Source organism: Centruroides vittatus, unplaced genomic scaffold (assembly GCF_030686945.1).
Source record: "Centruroides vittatus isolate TY-2023 unplaced genomic scaffold, ASM3068694v2 contig_349, whole genome shotgun sequence".
In the NCBI taxonomy this organism is placed as follows: domain Eukaryota; kingdom Metazoa; phylum Arthropoda; class Arachnida; order Scorpiones; family Buthidae; genus Centruroides; species Centruroides vittatus.
The window spans coordinates 190,472-212,965 of NW_027122172.1; the positions used below are offsets into that span (position 1 = coordinate 190,472).

The following is a 22,494-nucleotide window of genomic DNA, read 5'->3' on the forward strand; positions in this document are numbered from 1 at the left end:
AAAATTGCAAAAGACCAACAGCAAGATCCTGAGCTCCAGTCTCTCCTGACTTCAAGTGACTCATCACTTGTACTTAAGAAGTTTAAACTTCCTGATAGTGATGTCGAAATTTACTGTGATGTATCGACAGGTCGCATTCGTCCATACATTCCGCCTAGTTATCGTCGCACTGCTTTCAACACTGTCCATAACCTGTCCCATCCAGGTGTAAGGAGCTCAACCAGATTGGTAAAAGCAAAATTTGTTTGGCCATCCATCAGTAAAGACTGCCAGACATGGTCTCGCACCTGCATTTCTTGTCAACGGTCGAAGATCCAGAGACATGTCGCTAGCCTTTCGGGAACCTTTCCTATTCCAGATGCTAGATTTTTAAATATTCATATTGACATTGTTGGTCCATTGCCACCTTCCAACGGCTCAACATATTGCCTCACAATCATCGATAGATTTTCTCGTTGGCCTGAAGCAATCCCGTTGCCAGATATAGCAGCTGAAACAGTAGCTTCAGCCCTGTACTCAGGCTGGATATCTCGCTTTGGAGTGCCTGCCCAAATAACATCTGACCAAGGTCGGCAATTCGAATCTGGCTTATTTAAATCCCTCACTCAACTTCTTGGTACCCAAAGAGTTAGGACAACAGCATACCATCCAATTGCAAATGGCATTGTTGAACGCTTTCATCGTTCACTTAAAACTGCCATCAAGTGTCACTCTACTGAAAGATGGACGGAAGTGCTACCTCAGTCTTGTTTTTTTTTTTTTTGTAACTCTTTCCACCCAGTGGGCATAAGAGGGCCTCTTACAGCAAGCCCATTATGGGTTCGGCCAGGCCCACAATGGGGCGGCCGGGTGGTGAGGGACGGGGACCGACATATCTGGACGGACCACCCCCCGAAAAATTCCTGGGGATTTTTCGACCCGTCCGGATTCGATCCCGGGTCCCCCAGGGCGGCAGGCTGCTAACCTTGACTGCTCGGCCATCCGGCCGCTCTCCTACAGTCTTGTTAGGATTGCGAACTGCGCTCCGTGAAGACACCAATACTACCGCGGCTGAGATGCTCTATGGCACCAGCCTCCGACTGCCAGGAGAGTTTTTGTCCCAGGTTCTCAGGACGTCAATCCATGTTCTTTCGTCAAAAAACTCAGGACGATGATGGCAAACTTAAAACCAGTGCCTGTGGTGCACCACTCCTACCGCAACCCATTTATCCACAAAGAACTGCAGTCATGTTCCCATGTATTTCTTCGCAATGATGCTGTACGGAAACCCTTGCAGCCTTCATACGATGGACCCTACGAAGTCGTGTCACGTGGTAGCAAGACATTCACTCTATGCATATAAGGAAAAGAAACTGTAGTTTCTATTGATCGACTGAAACCGGCTTTTATTCTCGCAGCGAGTGAGTCGGACCAGTTACCCCCAACGTCTCCAATGCCAAGACCAGCGCCAACTAAACGTACCACAGACAATCCAGCCCCAATGCGACAAACTACCACACGCTCTGGCCGACATGTATCCTTTCCCGCTCGTTTCGTGTCGCAGACACTGGTGGGGGAGTAGCTGTGGCCTCCAGCGCCAGAGATCCCGAACACTGCCTGGCAACACTTGCCAACGAGAGTTGGCTGGCAACTTGTAAAAAAGGAGGCGCGAAAGTTCGCGGGTTTTTGCCTGGGTGTTGGCCGAGGATGTCGGTGACAGTTCTCACCTTTTTTAATAAAGTCTTTTTGTTACTGTTCGTGTTTGTCTGCTTAGTTCTAAAGATCAGTAGGATCGAATGACAAAAAATATTAGAAATTAATCAATTTGACTAGAGATAGGCAGTTATGTTTCCATCTCGTATTAAATTTAAGGTTAATGTTACCCTAGGATCCAAAATGGCGGCCGGAGAAATTTTTCCCTACTTCGGAGACTGCGACGGGAAAAAATTTTCCCCTGCATTCAAGATGGCCGCGGTTCCGGCCGCCATCTTGAATTTCTCTGCAGACTCCGCGGATTTTTTAACCGAAATAAACAATAAAAAACAACAAAAAGAGGAGTTTTTTACTCACTTTTCGATTGTTCGATATTCTGAGTATGATCTCCTGTTTGGGGGTCGACGAAATTTTTCGAATGGTTGACTGTTCTATGTTCGACCGCTACTCCTTCTATGTCGTCAATGTGCATATATCCTTTCCATTCGTCCGTTATTATCGTACTGCCGGAATTCACGTATTTACAAACGATCCAATTCACAGTGTTTTCTGATCTGTCGTTCACCTGACATATGAAGCATTTCTTATCTTCATCGCAATGAATGCAAACGGACTCGGTCGGCTGTATGCTTAATTTTACAGCAAAATTCGATGCGTTATCGATACGGGGAGGCAAACCTAGCTCCGAAAAGTCGTCTTCCATTAACTTGTAGAAATCACGGGAAGTGCATCTCGACCAAAATTCGTCGTTGCAACTCAAATCGGCAAAACTAGTCATTATCGAACAATTGGCAATAAACTAAACGCGGGGAGGTAAGGAGAGGAAAAAACACGGTCTTTCCTTAATTTCTGATTACTTGGTTCTCTAACTTTTAGGATTAAATTGTAATAAAAGAAATAACAATACTTACTAATACTGGAGGAATTAATAATAATAAATATTCACCGATAGCAATTTGTGTGCAAATGAAATATCGTTACGAAAAAAAAACACAGCAATTAATCCAATACGCAATTCGTCGCAACACAGCAGTAAACGATTCCAACAGGAAACTAGTCGATTTGCATAAAATTGCCCAGAAATGAACAGAAATCACGTCGCAGATCATGCATTTGCATATTCGTTCGTAACACCCCTACGAATTTCCCGCCGATTTTACTCTCGCACGACGTCACGAAAAGGCTCCCTCTACCGTCGCAAATTTACACACTACCGTCTCCGTTTCGAGGTTACAGGATACTCGGCAACGTCGAACGCAGGGTAGAAACCGAACGGGGAAAAAATCCCCACGTCGTCGACGTCTCGACTCTAGGGAAAATTTTTTTCCCCGTCGCAGTCTCCGAAGTAGGGAAAAATTTCCCCGGCCGCCATTTTGGATTCTAAGGTAACATTAACCAAATTTAATAATTATAAATAGTTAACTTTTAATTCACACATTTCTAAAATTTAATTTGGAATTGATGATTAAATTTAATTACCCAAGAATTTGGCATATCGTTTGGAGTGTTTTTTTTTTTTTTTTTTTTGTAACTCTTTCCGCCCAGTGGGCACTAAGAGGGCCTCTTACAGCAAGCCCATTATGGGTTCGGCCAGGCCCACAATGGGGCGACCGGGTGGTGAGGGACGGGGCCCGACATATCCGAACGGACCACCCCCTGAAAAATTCCTGGGGATTTTTCGACCCGTTCGGACTCGATCCCGGGTCCCCCAGGGCGGTAGGCTGCCACCTTGACCGCTTGGCCATCCGGCCCCCGTTTGGAGTGTTTATTATATAACGGGCTATGGTTGTTGATGTTTATAAGTAATACGTGTGAACACAAGTTTGGAAAAATATGTGATCACAAGCGACACTAAGATGCGAGTGGAACGAGTGCTAAACACACATTGATGAAGCATGACGCATGCGCACAATTCGGAACTTTCCCTCTCCTCATCGCTCGTTATGCAAAATATCACTCGTTAAGCGAGGCAAACTTTTACAATTCGTTTTTTTCGTTATGCGAAATGCTCGTTGTGCGAGGTTCCACTGTATTTAAAACCACAATAAAAAAAATCGATTCCTTTATTGCGTGAAGACAGTTTTAAATTTCGCATGACTCTGCTATTTAAAGAAAAGCCAATGAATATTCTGGGAATTCTGAATAATTAATTTACAACCCTAAAATATCGAATGTAGATTGGGAAAATGTAACCTTTATATAACGTTACGCTTCTAACTGTTGGATCATAATTTTTATAAATACAAAACACTGTCGTCTGGATAATCTTTTTTTTTTTGCTTTTTTCGCCTTGGTCGCGGCACCAAGGGGCCTCTTTTAGCAAGCCTATTATAGGTTTGACCGGGTGGTGAGAGGCGGGACCCGACACATCGGGACTGATTACCCCCCCCCCGAAAAATCCCTGGGGATTTATCGACTCGTTCGGATTTCGAACCCGAGTTCCCCAGAGCGGTAAGTTGCCACCTTGACCGCTCGGCCATCCGGCCGTCCAAACGATAGTTACCAAATAACCAGATGCGAAAGGAGGATTATTCCTGTAGGAAAAAGTCAAAAAGGAGGCACAAAATTGTTGTAAAAAGAAGTATTTTTTATTGAACTTTTACAAATACAAGTGCCAATGAAACACAAACTTAATTGTTCACATTTTAATTAAGTTTGCTGCACAGAATCATATTATTCTGATGAGCTGACTCTGTTTAATAGTTCCGGATCGTCTGTTGCCTGAAAAAACCAAGCCATTTTTCACTTACTGATTTTTCATTTAAATTAGAATTTTCCGGTAAATAATTTCTCAAAAGAACTATACTGATTTGCGCACTTCAAATTATCAACCGCGATATTCCTTTCATTTAGATATCCAATACTTTCCATAACATTCTCCCAGACAGGGATTTTTGCCGATTAAAAACTTTGAATGGCAAAAATTTAACAGTCCAATGATTTAAGTATTCTAGTCCAGTTTGATACATAAACAAGTGATTTCTTTTTATATTTTGGCATTCTTTCTCCAATTCTGCGTTTCTTTTCTGAATGTTATTCATTGTCAATGGGAGAAAATTTGTTTCTAACTTAACTTTTAAAATATCAGGAACTTCTTTCAAAATAGACATCGTTTCTATAACACAATTATATTCTTTTTCCATTTTAAAAAAAAACTTTGTAGATTCATTAGCCTACAGTTGTTACCAAACATTAGATATGCTTCATTTAATGGGTTTTCAAAGAATGATTTAAGCACAACTGGAGCCACAACTTTTTAGTGGCTCATACATTTCTAATACTCGTACAATTACTTTATATAAGGATAACAAACGAGTCTTGGAATGACTAAGAATTTGCTTATATTCAACTTTGACAAAAGAACAAAATTCTTAACTTTTCAACCCGGACTGTATAAATAGAGTAATGTTTAAAAATCTTTACAAGAACGCCCTCAATATCAATGGGTAAAGAATTTACAACACATTAAATACAATTGTTTATAATATACACTGTACGTCCGCTACCTTCTAAATGCTTAATGTCTTGTTTTAGCAAGCAAACACATTATTTTTTTCCAACACGTTCACATACATGACCCAAAATTTGTGCTACATTTGTCTCCCCCAAAAGCAACACATTTTTGTGAACAATTAGTTTTCTCAGTGTATTTGTTAACAAGTCCTTAATGGTAGCGGCCGGATGGCCGAGCGGTCAAGGTTAGCAGCCTGCCGCCCTGGGGGACCCGGGATCGAATGCGGACGGGCCGAAAAATCCCCAGGAATTTTTCGGGGGTAGCGCATCCGGATATGTCAGTCCCCGTCCCTCACCACCCGGCCGCCTCATTGTTGGCCTGGAAGAACCCATAATCGGCTTGCTATAAGAGGCCCTCTTAGTACCCACAGGGCGGAAAGAGTTACAAAAAAAAAAGTCCTTAATGGTAGCTGCTTTTTCGTTTGAGACCGATGTCATCTGGACAAGTTTAAGTTCAATTCCAACAGTTTTGTGATTAAAATAATGAAATATAACTGGGAACAGTAGCAATCACAAAGATGCAAAGATATCAGTCGAAATTCCTATGATTGGAATATTTTCTAATTCTTTTAATATCTTTCCTGATGAATAGGGTGCCCAAAACACCTACGATCAAAGCTTCTTTCTTGGTTCTGGCAGAAGAAATTCGGTTGCTACCATCGAGTCATTGCACAAATAAATTGAACTTCAAAATTTTTCAGCAATAATGCAAACACGTGGCCTCCAAGTCAATTTTCAAGTCGTAAGTAAAAAGGCTGTTTCATCCCTACTAATGACAGATTGGTTAGACTGTCTGACCAATCACCGTATGGATTTCGGCATGGTGGTGAAAAATGATGTATGCTGATTGGAAGATTCTGCACATGTACTTGATCCATGTGTCACCACTTGTAGGGTAGGTGGGTGAGTATAGTCTCCCACGTCCACCCCTCCAAAAGTAAGACATTTGCTGTTTTTGTTCAGAGGAGGGAGGACGGAGGAGGGAAGGTCATATTGTAGGACATGTCCTCCCAAAGTAGGATGTTTGGTAACCCTACCAAACAGTAAGTTTTTAACTCCCAATTTCTAAGTAGGAATATAGTCTCCAATCTACGAATAATTTTTCTGTAGAGAAATATTCTATATTAAAAAAAAATAATAATAATAAACACAAATGACGTATAGGATTAACATTTATGACGTCAATATATTGTTTTAGTTCTTGCCGCTAAACTTGCATGGCGCTTCATAGTATGAATATATGTTTGTAAATGTATTAAAATCTTATAATTTAAAATGAAAGAAAGAAAAAATTAACAACTTAAAATTTTGAATTAATTAAGTGCTTAATTTAAAAGATCAAAAAATGAATTAATAGTTTTGACGTCATCAATACTAACGGCCGAGCGTCAGGTAAATATTTTAAAAAAATCAACAACAGATGGCGGTGTTTTAAAATCGTCTGTTTATATACTATATATTTTAAACGGTATATTTTGCTAATTAATTAAAACATTCTTATAAAATATTTTATTATAATTTACTAAATATATTCATAAACAACAATATATATTATTTTACGTAAAAAGTATTAAATTCATTATTTATATTATACCATCGTCCCCTATTAAATTACTAAACTTTATGTGGAATAAAGTCTCCGACTCTTTTAATTTTATAAAAAAATATTTTTAATATATACGTTTTAATCATCTTATGTAAAGAAATATTATCAAAATATTTAATAAAATAATCAATATTTTATTATTAATAAAATAAGTTTCTTTTTATTCGTGATTACATTTTCTAAAAATAGGTGGCATTAATAAGAAGCGTGTTGCACGTTGAATCCGTTTTATGTGAAAGGGGTCTGACGTCAAACGGTTAATGTTTTGTTATGAGTGCGCACGGAAATGGCCTTGGGGGTTTTAGACTTGCACTATGATTACATATTACTATGACTAATGCCATTTTCATTATAAAGTTGGGAGAATGGCAGAATGTGGAGATACTTTTCAACCTGGAAGAGCTTCTGTGCCTGTAACTAAAGTAGAAATTAGTGTATCATGCAGGTTTGTTGACATTTAGTCCCTAAATTGTTTGCTGTCTAAATTCTACATAATGGCGTTTATATTTTTGTTTGCAAATTAGAAACATTGTAAGTTCTGCTCGGCAGTTTCCTAATTGTAGCATTGGTACAAGTTACTTCTAGGTATTTAGCTTATATAAATAAATGACCTAAAATGCCTTCCGGTCAATCGGTTAAGAGATATTCTTGATAAATTCAATAGATGAGGGAACCACAGAATGCAGGTAGTTGGTTGTGGGTTTGTGCCTGGGTTTTCTTCACGTAATGCGTGAATGGGAACCGTAAGGCATAGTCGAGACGACTGTCGATAATACCGAATTTTTGGTATGCAATAGCAATGAAATGCTGGTGTGGTATATTTGTTATACTACGTGTAATTACACGAGAGTACAGTCTACGTAAGAGAACACTGTTCTAAGGAAGATTTATAAAGGTCTAACTTTAAATTTACAATATATCACCATTAAGGGCACGTAGCAATGGGTTCTTTATGCTATGCTGTATGTTACATTGAGATTTGGTGAAACATTCCATTCGTCATCTAAATATATAAAATTACTTGTCCTGACTGATTGATTCGTCGTTGCCCAGAGCAAACTGCCAAACCTAAAGAGGTGAAATTTGGTAGGCAGTTAGGGTACGTCGTGAAAACGCACACTAAGAAGGGATTTTTGAAATTCCCTTCCACGGGGAAGAGAGAAAGGCTTAACTCGAAGAACGGCTTCTGCTGTACTATTTTAGATGCGATTTTTTGTTTTCAACTATGTTTAGTCTTCGTTGAGTACTTGGGTGTATTAAATTGATAACATTTCAGACATTGTTATAAATATTTTTATATACAGTAGAGCATCGATTATCCGACCCCCGATTAACCGACCGCGTTCTAGTCGGCAAATTCAAATGTCCGCTAGTGATGTGGCACTACAATATTTGGTTATGTCTCGGCTACTTTAATATTATTTTTGTTAAATTTTTGCATGTTTTAGCTGGCAGCACTGGCTCGACCATTAAAGAGAGGCTAGTATTTAAACCGGGCCTAATACACTATACTAATAATGTATTTTTTCATACTTTTCGGTTATCCGACCAACCCCAGTCCCCAATTATGTCGGATAATCGATGATCTACTGTATTTCAATTTTTTAACCAAATGTTCGAACCGTTTTAAATTCAAAATTGTTATTGCATATTGGTTTGATTATAGAACGATTGTAAACGTTCCAGAAAATTGATCAAATTGAAAATACGGTAGAGCATCGATTATCCGACTCAATTGGGGACTGGGGTTGGTCGGATAACCGAAAAGTATGAAAAAATACATTATTAGTATAGTGTATTAGGCCTGGTTTAAATACTAGCCTCTCTTTAATGGTCGAGCCAGTGCTGCCAGCTAAAACATGCAAAAATTTAACAAAAATAATATTAAAGTAGCCAAGACATAACCAAATATTGTAGTGCCACATCACTAGTGGACATTTGAATTTGCCGACTAGAACGCGGTCGGTTAATCGGGGGTCGGATAATCGATGCTCTACTGTAGTTCGTTTGATTCTCGGCAATTCTCGTCATTCTCGGCTGTAGGTGTTATATAACAATTACTATGGTTGTCGAAATACTGAATATAAATAGGGATTGCTTGCAAAATCCGTGCGGGCGAAGTCGTGGTAATGGCTAGTTTTCTAATAAATGGACAGTCAAAAGATTTTTCACAGATGATTTTGGGACAAGTATGAGAAGCAACTGCGTATTAAGAAGATATAAAATATACTTGACGAAACAGTGCAAGTTACAACATTTTTGTCGTCGTCCAGAGGACAAGGCAAGAAGTGATTAGCGATCGGATTTTAGAGGTTACGTGACCTCACTTTAAACGCCAAACCAAATTTTTGTCAAATTTAGTGTTTGAACTCTGAAGCATTCGAATTATAAGGTATCACTGTACTTCAATTATACAAATATTTAAAATTTTTGACTTAGTTCCTCTCTATTTGCATTCTTCTGGATCCACTACTGATGATATAAGAACAGAAATTAATACGTTAAAATTAAAATTACATAATAATAAATTTTAATGTTTTTAACTAGGGATGTCTCCATACCAGTATCATCAATAGTATTAAAATATCAGTACAGGTATCAGTATTGGTATCAATCTTAGTGTTGATACCTGCCAGAATCGGCATCAGGTATCGAAACTGGAAATCTTGCCAGCTGTTGCTGTTCTGTCTATAGCTTGATTTTGAATGTTTTTGTATCTCATATAATGAAACTTTTAATTTTAACATAAATAACATGTTTTATTCTAGTTAATAATTATTAACAGGTTATTAAAACTGATTTCTAATATAAATTAAATGTTACAGATAGTGATGTTGATTTGAGATTTTAATATATTCAAGTTTTTCAAATATTTGGCAAGTTATTTATAAATAGTAATCTGAACTCTAAGCATACTGTATATGCACTCTAAAAATGAAATTTCATGTAAAATATTTATTGACTTTTGGTCATTAATATTTACTATATAAGTTTAACTTAACCAAAAACAGTGTAAGATTTAGTTTTGGCCAAAACTGACTTTAAAACCCAAATTCATTTGTCTTGGATTTGGCTGCAAAATCCAATTTTGATTGTAAAAAATTTAATGATACCTTATCTGATACCCAAGGAAAACTGTCCATCCCAGTATTGGTATTGGACCAAAAGTATCACATACAAAAGTACTCGGTATTGAAGGAAAGTATCAATATGGTAACAGTATCGGCGATATTGGGATTGTCAAGACTTTCAACAGAGCTTCTAAAACCCAAAAAAAGTGGAAAGAATTGAATACACAGCCCTCTGGATGATCTTGTTACTTTGGTTAAGACAGCATGATGCAGCAATCCCGAAGACATTTTCTTCAGTGGACTTGACTGTATATTGGATGGTAGTCTCTTGAGCATTTGTTTATGGTTTTTGATGTTTGATTATATTATGTAAGCCTCCTGTTGCTATTGATTACCAAATCTTTGCTTTTATTGAAAGTAATTAAGATTATGTCCCCAGTTTCTCCATAGAAAGTCCTCCCAGGTGGCAGTCCACCCATGTGTTGCATTGCCTTAGCCATCAAATTCAGTCAAAGAATTTAATGTAGTACGACTTTTTTGAAATTTAGATTTATCAATATGTAACAATTTGCATTGGAGTATTGTGATAGAAAGTATTTCCAAACTACATTTTACAGCTTAGGATGGGCTTAATGACTTCTAAATGTCAGTGTATATGAAGTTGTCTATGAGAATGAAAATTAAAATCTGTGTTAAAAATGAAGGGGAACATGAAGACTTTGTCTGCATTTATAGAAGGACTTTGTGACCATTGTATGCAGTTGCATTGATTTTTAGATCTTTAACTTAAATTGCAACAGTTAGAAAACAATGCCTAATTTTAAGTTTGAAACTTTGTTTTGTTTTATTGAAATAAGATATGATTTTCTAGTTGTTGCAACTCCTATTTGACTCCCAATCCAAGACATAAAAATCTTGCAATGATTGTGTTCTATAAAAAGTTTTTATTAGATCATTTTGGAGTGAACTTTGAACAAAGCAGATACATTCTTGTAAATTATATCCTTAAATAACACTTCAGCTATTGATCAAGTGGATAAAATAATACTAATACAGTGGAACCTTGCTTAATGAGCACTTCGCACTACGAGGATTTTGGATAACAAGCAAAACAAATTTGTAAAAATCGACTTGCTTCACGAGCGATGTTTCACATAATGAGTGACGAGAAGGGCTGTCCCAGATTGTGCGCGTGCTCCATCAGTCTGTGTTTAGAACTCGTTCCGCTAGCATCTTAGTGTCGCTTGTGATCGCATATTTTTCCAAACTTGTGTTCACACATATTACATATAAACGTCAACAACCATAGCCTGTTACATAATACAGTGTTCCACAACCTTTTTCTACTTGTGGCACACCCATGACTCAATGCGGCACACCAAAATGTTATTATTCCCCTCAAAAACATATGATATGATACTATTAATAGAATTACGTAATGCCACCAACGCCTATTATTATGTTGGGTTAAGTGAAATATACTCGGTTAACACCGGTGGCTGTGTACTATGCCGGACCAAAGTCAAGGCATAGTAACCAAAACAGAAATTAAAGAAGTGTATCAGTGTGTGTGTCTGTATTCAAGAATTTTCTCACAATATGACATGTATTCAATATAGTGGCCTTCTGTAGTGTGATGTATGTGTTTCTATTCAATTGTAATGTGCCCAGGCTTTTGTGTAGTGTGTGTGGTATGACACCTGTAGAGGAGAGAACAACAGGTACAATAAGCACCCTATCCATCCTCCACAGATGCCTTATTTCCTGGGCGAGTTCTGTGTACTTGCTAATTTTTTCAGTGCATGCGTTTTGTATATTGTGAGTGTTTGGAATGGATATGTCTATAATGTATGTGATTTTATTGTGTTTGTCAATGAGTGTGATGTCTGGTCTGTTGTGGTAAATTGTTTTATCTGTGATTATGGCTTTGTTGTAGTACATTTTGTGCGTGTTGTTTTCCAATACTGTCTGTGGTATGTATTTGTAGTATGGTTCGTGGATGTCTAATAATTTGTGTTTCTTTGCAAGCTCTTGGTGTTTTATATTTGCTACTTGATTATGTCTGTGTAAATAATCTGTCTGTGCCAAGAGCTTGCAACCAGAGGTGATGTGTTGTATAGTTTCTGGCATGATGTGACATTTTCTGCCTGTGTCATTTGTGAGTGTTGCATCTTTGAGTATGTGTTTTCTGTAGTTTTTAGTATTTATGACCTGATCCTGTATGGCAATCATGAATCCTTCCGTCTCCCCAAAGAGGCATCCCCGAGCTAACCAGCTGTTTGACGCAGTTTTGTCAACAAAATCCTGGGCCAGATCGTAAGGATGCCTGCCATGGAGTGCCTTTTGAGCCCACAATTGCTTAATGGTGTCTATGCTTTTTATATGTTGTGTTGTGTCCATATGATGTGAGTGTAAGTTTAATGGTGTGTTATTCGAGTCTGCTAGAGTTACTGCTTTATGTAATTGTGATGTTTCTTGTTTTTTGTAGAAAAACTCTTGCAGTGACTGTATTTGTTTGTAGTGAAGGTTAACTATGTCAATCAGGCGAGGTCCGCCATCTTTGCGTGGAAGGGTTAGTCTTTCTATAGCAGATTTAGGATGATGTTGTTTATGCTTAGTAAGTGTAGTTCTTGTTTTCCTTTTCAGTTGCTCAAGATCTGTGTGAGTCTAATGTATAACTCCAAAAGAATATGTGAGTACTGGGATGACATGTGTGTTTATTGCTTTAACTGTGTGTTTTGCATTTAATTGTGTTCTGAGAATAGCATTTAACCTACTTTGGTATTCTTTAATTAATCTTTGCTTTATTTGTGTATGTTCTGTTAGTTTGGCCTGTTGGAATTCCTAAATACTTGTAGAACTCGCCCTCTTCCATGGATTCAATAATGTCTCCATTTCCAAGTGCAAAATCTTCTTTCTTCAGGATTCCTTTTTCTATGTGAACTGTTTTGCATTTATCTAGGCCAAATTCCATTTGTATGTCCTTGGTGTATGAATGTGTGATTTGTAGGAGTTGATGAAGTTGTTTTTGTGTGGATGCATAAAGTTTTATGTCATCCATGTACGTACATGAGATGTGACAGTGTAAACTGTGTTGTTTTTTCGTGTCTGATATTGTAACCATATTGCGTGTTGTTTAACATGTTGTTGTTATTATTATTATTATTATTATGATTAAACATAAACACCTGTGAGCAAATTTATTTTATATATAATTGCTTAGAATACATAAAAATGCATGGCTTGTAATAAAGAATAAACAAACGTCATCTTATTTCATCCGTACTGCTGCGGCAGAGAAAAAAAATACAAGCATAAGAAACACAACAACTGTGATAAAAATATATAAATAAAACTTGAAATTAACAGAATATGTAAAAGTTCACGTCACGCCTTTCACCATGTGACGGCACACCGGTGTGCCATGGCGCATCGGTTGCGGAACACTGATATAACAAACATGCCAAGCAATATGCCAAATTCTTGGGCTATGTGAAGGCTATAATTAAATATTAGAAATTGTTTAATTTGACTAGAAGTAGGCAGTTATACTACCATCTCATATTAAATTTAAAGACCAATTCCAGAAATGTTTAAATTAAAAATTAGTTATTTATAATTATTAAATTTAATAGGAGATAGCAGCATAACTGCCTACGTCTAGTCAAATTAATTAATTGCTAATATTTAATTATAGCATTCACATAGCCCAAGAATTTGGCATATCATTTGGCATGTTTATCAGACATATTATCTGTGGTTTTTATTTTTTTTTTGTTTGTTTTCTGCAACTCAAATTTGCATTTCAGGTTGGTTCATTCTGTGCTACAAGAAAAGATGATGATAATTCACGCTCCTTAGCAATGTATATTGTATAATTATCTTTGAATAAATATTTATACATAAAATATTTGAGTATTTTTTTTTTGGCGTAGAACGCATTATCGTATTTTACATTAGTTTATATGGGAGAAATAGTTTCGCTTAACGAGTGTTTCGCATTACGAGTAAGATTCTGGAACGAATTACGTTCTTTAAGTGAGGTTCCACTGGAGTCAGTTTCTGGTTTGTGCTTCACCAACAGATTAGCCATGTGAAATTTTCCAGATTTTCTTTGTGGGTGTAAAACTTGAATAGCAGTATTTGAAAAGCTATATATTTAACTTACAGAACAAATTTAACATATGTTCATGCTATTTGTTTAGTCCTCCTCTTTAACACCACACAACTTTCAATATGTCCATTTTTATTAGAAGACTTAAAACAGTTATGTTATGGTTTTCACACGGATCAAAGTTTACAATGGAATATTTAATGGATCAGGTATACTTACATTATGATGCTAATATGCATATATTTGCTGTTTAGTAGCTAGAAATCATCATATTCTACAAATAATTTCATTGAGTAGCTTAAAACTCTTTCGTGTTGAACTTACTTCCTTAAGTATCTCATTTTATATTAAAAACCACAACAATTAATGTCTTAACTTCAAGTAGATTGCTATTTTAGCTCTTTAACAATGTGTGAATGTCTTGAATATGATAGTATCTATACAGGATGATGCTTATCTACTGCAAATTAAATAGCTGCTTTGAACTCAGTTATATCGATAATGGGATAAATTTCATTTGGTTTGTGATATGTGAGCATTAGTATATAATGATCATAAGAATGCACAATAGAGTGAATCGGTGGCCAGGTCGATAAAACTATTTGGTTGCATGTTTGCACTCAACCAGTGGGTTGGTCATTTGAAGTTTTCTAGGTTTTATGTATGTAAAACGTAAGTAGAGGCCATTTTTCTATAGAAAGTCGTCTTCTCGAGAGACATCTCCCTTTTCAGATTTCCCAAATGTTTGTGTTATATCCCACCAATCAATGAAATTAAGATTTACTTGCTGGGCATTCTACTCTCTTCTGTTGAGTATGGAATTTGCAATCTATAGATGCAGGACATGTTTAGAAGCAATTTTTTAATTTTTATTTTTTGTTTTAGATTAGAAATTGAAGATAATTTTTTAAAAACTAAAATGGAGAATTAATTACATTTGATACCAATAAAAAATTTTTTTATTTGCAGAGACCTTCAGGACAAGGATTTTTTTTCAAAATCGGATCCGATGTGTGTGATGTTTGTCAAAGAGGGGCTGAACAATGAATGGCACGAGGTATGATTTTCAATATTTATTGTAATTGGGCTGCAATTTGAAAAAATTGTAGACCTATAAATTCCCACTGTTGTCCATCTATCCATCTGTTTTTATTTAGATTTATTCCCTTGGCCTTTGAGTATCTTCAAACTTTTGAATTCCTTGTGATGCATGAGTTATCTGGAGCAATAGTTATCATCAATAATTCTGAAAGCTACATAAATATATGTTGATAACATTATGATATTTGTGTTGTATTGGAAATTTCTTTTGCTCAGAATGCTCTTGCTCTTGCATCCAAAGCAATAACTTCAGATGCAAGAGCAGGAGAATTCCTTATATTCCAAGAGATTAGTATAAAATACTTTCACATATATATATAAGTTTTCTGTAAAATTTGGTGTTTTAACAGAAAATGACAATGATTAGCTATGTGATTATATTTAAAAAATTTTAATCAGATACTTTATATTCATTAAATAAAAAATGAGCATAAGTTGGAAACTGAATGATTTGGATGATGGAGATGGAGAATCTCTTAATTTCTATGAACATTAACTGAAGAGAATCATTACCAAATCTTTCCTTTATTAGATCTTACTAAATTTATCTACTAATTAATGAATAAACTTAATTATTAAATCATTAATAAGCATTATAGATAGCAATATGCTAATTGAAAATTCATCAATAATTAGCATAATTATTGATGAATTTGTTAGCCTAAATTTCTAATTAAGAAATTTGTTTGAGTGTGAAGTGACAGTGCAATTCTCACCTTTGTTTGGCTTAATAGCAAGTAATGTGTTTTATTTATTAAATATGAAAGATTTATTATTAGTTTTATTTTTTCTATCTAGTATGGCAGAACAGAAGTCATTTGGAATAACTTGAATCCCGATTTTTCACAGAAATTTGTCATTAACTATTATTTTGAAGAAAGACAGATGCTGAAATTTGAAATGTGAGATATTTTTTTATATTATTAAATTGTTTTATGTTTAGAAGTTTAATATAAAGGAAAGTTATTTACTACTTTACTATTCTTTATCTTTTAAATTATTTATAGTGTTAAAAAGAATCATCTGTTATTATTTAGAGCAGTGATTCTCAAAGTTATCAACCTACAGATCACTTAAACTGTATTACATATGTACTGTGGACCACTACTTAACCCTATCCATTTCTTATCTTGTAAATATTACCTTAGATAATGATAAACAAAATATTTTGGCACACAATCTATCTGACATAAGTGATATGCAATGATGAAAATATTCTTTTCTTTGGCCGAACAGGATAAAATTGAATTTCAGAAAAATGTCTTGAGGCTGCAGAACATACTTTGATGTATGCTTGCAAATTATTGGTGGTTTGTAAGTATGCACCAAAGTATTGTCCACTGACCTTGGGTGGCTTATGGATCATACTTTGAGAACCACTGATTTAAAACATAACATTAAAATCATTAGTTGTCAGAATTTTTATTTTAAAGAATTATTTTCAACTTAAAATGTTTACAAGTGAAAAAAAATTAAATAAATTGATAATGCACAAAATTTTCATTGGCTCAGTTTCTTCATTTAATTACATTATTGCATGCATTATTGAAAATTATTGCATTGCTTCAAACTTAAAATTTGTACCTGATTTTCGAAAAGAATTTTCAGGAAAAAAATAGAGGATAATTAGAAATATATAAGGTCATCTGTTCAAAAAGTTTGTGAACTTTTTAAATTACACATCAACCGATAATTGAATCCGAATGTAGCTTGCACAGCTCCTCTACCGGCAAGCTTTTTGTACTAGCTGCCGAAAACAGTTTGTTTTATCTTAATTTGTTGTTACAATATGTTCACTTGTATAAACATGTGTTGATTGTGTTTAGTAATTTTCTTCCTGTGATTGCAATTGAATGAAAAGTTCTGGGACAGGCTAGGTCTGATAAAAATTGTGTGAAAAACATCATTACTGGGGAGGAGACATGGGTCTATGGATATGACATGGAAACAAACTGTCAGTCATCACAGTGGGTGAGAAAATCTTTACTGGGGCCCAAAAAAGTTCAACAAGTTCAGTTAAATGTGGAGATCTTGCTCACTGTTTTGTTCAGTTCTGATGGTGTCATTCAACAAGAATTTCTTCCAGTAGAGAAGACAGTAAATAAGGAATATGATTTGGAGGTGATAAAATGTCTTCACGAAGCAAAGAGAGAAAAAGACCGACTACTTGGAGAGAATAGCCTCGTGACAATGCTCCTGTCCACACAATACTGCCGATAACAGAGTTTTTGGCCAAGAACTCAACATCACTTGTTCTCCAACCTTCAAATTCACTGGACTAAACCCCAAGCAGGCTTCTTTTTGTTTCCCAAATTAAAATCTGCACTCAAATATTGCTGTTTTGAACCCATTTGACGACATTAAGAAAAATTTGCTAGCAGAGCTGCACATCATTCCAAAAGAAGCGTTTCACAAAGTTTTTTTTTTATGGCAGAAGTGCTGAATTTGGTACTTAGACTCAGGATGGGACTACTTCAAAGGCGACAAAACTGACTAGCTTTTAGGTAAATGCAAACAACTTTATTTGCAAAGTTTGTAAATTTTTCAGACAGATGTATATACTCTAAAAGAAACTGCTTCTCCTAATTGAATAGGGAAAGATTTGGATATTTTGGCTCACCAGTGGTCAAGTAGATAAAATTATTGAATATTGTAGTTGTATGCAAGTTTATACTCTTTGACTGACCAGCCATGTAGAGTTGACTGGGTTTTCTTTACATAACACCTAAATAGAGGCCAGTTTCCCACTGAAAGTCTTCTCAGAAGATACCTTTCTTTGGCAAATTGCCCTTTGTTACATTGCCTCAGCCCATTAACTCATTTATTCAGTTCTGGATATTTTAAATAGTTCACAAGTCATAGGATCCTACATTAGATTGTAGCTTTTGGAACCGTTTCTCCATTCTTAGTATGTCTAGATCTATCTGTGTCAGACTGGCAATAAGCAGCTTGTTAAGTAACTTGAATTCTCTTGATTCAATAAGCAGCTTCCAGTCTCAGAAGAATTTTTGAAGTGATAGAAGTAGAAGAGTCATGAAGACTCTGAGTTTAAGATGCACTTTTTTCTGTTTCCAAACTTAAATTTGAAGTGATATAGTATATGAGATTCATCATTCTAAATGGCATTTTACCCACTTTTTAAAATTTTCAGACATGTTCTATCTGATGACTAGTGTAAAGAATTATCGTAATAAAACATTTCTGTTTGAATATGGACTTATAGCATTTGACATGGTTTATAAACAAATGTTAGCATTTAAAGCTTTAAAAGACTTTATTGAATACTGGAAATTAAATGAATATGGATTAGACCCACTTTGAAATGATGCACCTCATGTGTTGAACCAAGATTTGTTTTTTATTTTTTGAGCTTTTGCTAATGTAATTTTGAAAAAAATTGCTGCATTTTCCAATAATGATTTTCTCTAAAGTGAAATAAATTATATACAAAAAATTAAAAGGACACAATTATTTTAACATTTTACATGTAATACGAAAGTCTATATTTTTAAAGTGTAAAGGCATTGACTTGTCATTCTGAGGAATCCAAATCAGATCGTTAGTTTTCATGGATGATTTGATTTAGGTATGTCAGGTTTTATTGCTCCTCATGTGGTCATTTCTGTTGCAATTGTGGCCAAGCCTGTGATGTGAAAAAGACCTTAGAGCCTGTAAAGTGGAAGGATTTTTTAAAAATCTTTGGTGTTTCACTTCATGTTCATAATTTTTTCAAATATTAATAAAATCCTTAAGATATTTCATTAATTTTGAATATTCATATCATAGAGGGCAATCAAGAATGAGTTTACATGTGAGAAGTAGACTCAGCAATGCTGTGAACTGGTTGCATTTGTTACAACACTATTATGTTGCAAAGTGATAAATATCTAAATCTTGAATATTAATGTACAATACTTTAGACTTTAGAGATGATAACCAAAACTAAATGAGCAAATAAATAAAATTCACTACAGAATGTTGCACAATTAGAAAGAAATGTTTATATTTGGTTTAGTTTATCTCTATGGATACAAATGAGTCACCTGATTAATTCTGTTGATAAGATATACCTTACAGCTAAGATATACCTTAATTTCATTGTAGATTGTGGTTAAAGTTCAAGTTCACCTTTAAATTTATCAGTTTTCTAATTTTTGTTTTTTCAGTTTTTGCAACATGACAACAATAAATTAATTTATTATTCGACAAAAAACACATCTTTAAAAATCCAGCAAAGAAAATTTACTAAATAAAAACATTTTCGATTAAACCTGTTAAACGGATCGAAAACGTTTTTTTTTTTCTTTTTTTTATTTAGTAAATTTTCTTTGTTGGATTTTTAAAGGTGTGTTTTTTGTCATATTCTATTTATCCAGTAGATACAAAATATAATTTATTATTTGTTATATCCTTGATGTTTAAGGGGTTAAAAAATAAATAATAAGTTATTCTAACAAGGGATTGATATGTTATACAGTAAGGACTGTTCAAGTAATACATCAGCAAAAATTTGTATTTTTTTCCCTCCTAATTATATCATTGAGCCAGAAGTTTAAACCATTTGCAAATATACTGGATATATTTCTGACAGTTTTGTGATGACTGGAGAGAAAAATAAACAATGGGTGCCATCTTATGTCATCAAATTGCCCTTCCACCCTCCATCATTTGCATGGAGGGAGATGAGTAATTCAATGATGTAATTTGATTGGTCCCATATTTATTTAATAAAATTTAATGTCATGATTTTGTTTGAAGTAAGAATCTTACAACTAAAAATATAAATGAGAATGTTAATCTAAAGTACACGTATTTACTAGTAAAATTAATTTAAAAATTTTAAATGGCTCACATCATAATTTGTAGTAACCAGCATTGTTAATATTTATATCTTTAAATTAAAAAAACTACACCTTAATCAATCCAGCAAAAATTTAATATAATAAAAACGTTTTCAATCGTTTTTAACGATCTTCGTCGGTTACAGAAAAAATAGAACATAAAATGATTTCGGAATAAATATAAAAAATTAAAAATTTAACGGAAGATGCCCTTGCAGCCAAAATATAGTGAAAAAGAATAAATAATATAAGATATAATATCAAAACTAGCATAATCCATTAGCATCATTAATTATTGTAAAATGATCTCCAAGCGGTAGACAATCCGTTCACATCTGTATGGTTTATACAACCAGTTCGCGAGTGCGTCTTGAAGATTTCCAACTTCCTAAGATGTTTCGCCGTGTGCCTATTTGTCGACGTTTTGATAATAGCCGCCCGATTCCGTTGGACGTTAACATCTTGTTGTCTTGCGTATGTGGCTAGCACAGTGTTGTCAAGGTTCCTATTGATTGTATACTTGTGTTTTTCGAGCCTTTGTTTTAAACCACGCATCGTTACACCCAGATAAAGAAGCTTGGAATCGAAACGTCGGTCGTGTAAAAGCACCAAATAAATTCCCATCGTTGAATTCCGATCCTCTTTCTTTTTATCGTTTCTTAAAAGTTTGAAAACAGTGGGATTACGTTGGTATACAATTTTAAAATTATTAGCTTTGGCAGTACTTCTATGTATTTCGTTTAAAAATGGGATATAATTTAGCACTATTCTATACGCTTGGTCCACCCTGGGAGAATGCCATCCTGTGGTTCGGAAGGATTTAATAAGCCCGTCTACTTCCTCTCTCTGGTATCCTTGTTGCTTGGCTATCTTAAGAATGTAATCCAGTCCCGTTAATGTGTCATAAATGCTTGTGCAATGTGTATAAGCTCGTTTAATTTTTGGTTTAATTTGTTTTTAATTTTTTATATTGATTCCAAAATCATTTTATGTTCTGTGTTTTCTGTAACTGATGAAGATCGTTAAAAACGATTGAAAACGTTTTTATTATATTAAATTTTTGCTGGATTGATTAAGGTGTAGTTTTTTAATTTATTCTGTTTCCAGTACGTGCTTTTGTTATTTATATCTTTTCCAGCTGTTAAAGTAATGGAGGAAATATACTGTAATTGGTCCTGGTGTTTTGTATTTCTTGACATTTTAAGTTCTCCCTGATTCCAAAAACATCAAAAAAAGGGAGTAGAATTTTGTGTATGTACAGTATGTGTGTTGACCTGTATTTTTCTTTATATCTCAGGACCTCGTAGACCAAAAATTTTGAAATTTGCATGAATAGTTTCACACTTAGGCCATTGATACTGTTATATTTTGGAGACTATAAATTTAGGGAGAGAAAAGATAGAAAGGGAAGTATCGTAAGTGGGATCAGACTAAATGAAAATTTACTCGTGTGAGTGTAGAACTTATTTAAAACAACTAATAGCATTTACAATTTTTTCAAAAACTCACTCCCTATTCCAAAAAATAAGGTTTAACCTTTTTTTAAATGTCAGGAAAGTTGTGCAGGAGCTCTTGTCAGATTTTTTAATTATACGGTAAACTAAGCACGAATTATGAATTAATTAACTAAGAATGCTGGATTTGTCAGTCCATAACTTGAATAATTAGATATATAGATATAATTTTATATATTTAATTAGACAAGTTATGGTTCAATGAATCTGGTTTAATGAATTTCACAGTTAATGAAGTAACTTTTTCTTTCAGTGAATATTTTATTTTATTTGTTAATAATAATAATTGACTTCTTTTTTATGGTAACAATTTTTTTTTTTTTTTTTAAATATCTTTCAGTGGAATCTTAAAGTTTGATTAATTAAATGAAATTAGCAAAACTGTGATTCTTGTTCATGGTGAATTGAGATTTTGTTAAACTTTTTTCATATGATATTTTATAATTTATGTGAAATTAACAGAGAAACTAGCAGAAATTTAAGTAATTTCCATATTGTATAGTTCCTGTATTATCCATTGTATAATTTGTGTTGTTATATGAGATGCATCCCTATTTTAGGAGGAAAGTTTTTACTTTTATCATGTGGTAGAGGCAAAAATGAACTAAACTTTTAATATACCTTCTATTTCATTAACTGTATAAGTATTTATGGAAGACCACCTTCAAAATTTGTACCTTCTGCTAGCATTCATACTATTTGTCAAATAAAAACAATAATGGAAACCTATTTTCTATGGTCTTCAATTGCTCTAGTTACCACAGTTTTCATCTTGGCATCTGTCAGTCATGTCTCTTCAGTGAATATGTAACAAAGAAGGACATAATGATGCTTTTCCAATTTCCTTACTTCTTTTATTTTGCTCCTGCAGAATTTTATCTGTTTCTTAAAATGAAAGCGGCATTCATAGGGTGTAGAATTCAGTAAGCAGCAGAGTGGAAGCTGCAGCAAAGAAAGCTATTGCGGAGGAACCAAAATAGGCTTCTAGGTCACTTCGACAAGTAGTACAGATGCTGGCAGGAGCCTGTAGATGCAGAACAGC

The 22,494-nt window shown here is 34.6% G+C and overlaps 1 protein-coding gene across 2 annotated transcripts in view; it reads left to right on the forward strand.

Annotated features, from left to right (window-relative positions):
* Window positions 1-7,013: 7,013 nt before the first annotated feature.
* Window positions 7,014-22,494, forward strand: part of LOC136974385 (copine-5-like) — a 71,725-nt gene continuing 56,244 nt past the window's right edge. For both annotated transcript variants that reach the window (XM_067269244.1, XM_067269245.1), the window contains exons 1-3: window positions 7,014-7,256; window positions 14,966-15,053; window positions 15,896-15,999. In XM_067269244.1, the coding sequence (XP_067125345.1) occupies window positions 7,177-7,256; window positions 14,966-15,053; window positions 15,896-15,999 (272 nt within the window). In that variant the 5' untranslated portion in view covers window positions 7,014-7,176. The remainder of the gene's footprint in view (window positions 7,257-14,965; window positions 15,054-15,895; window positions 16,000-22,494) is intronic.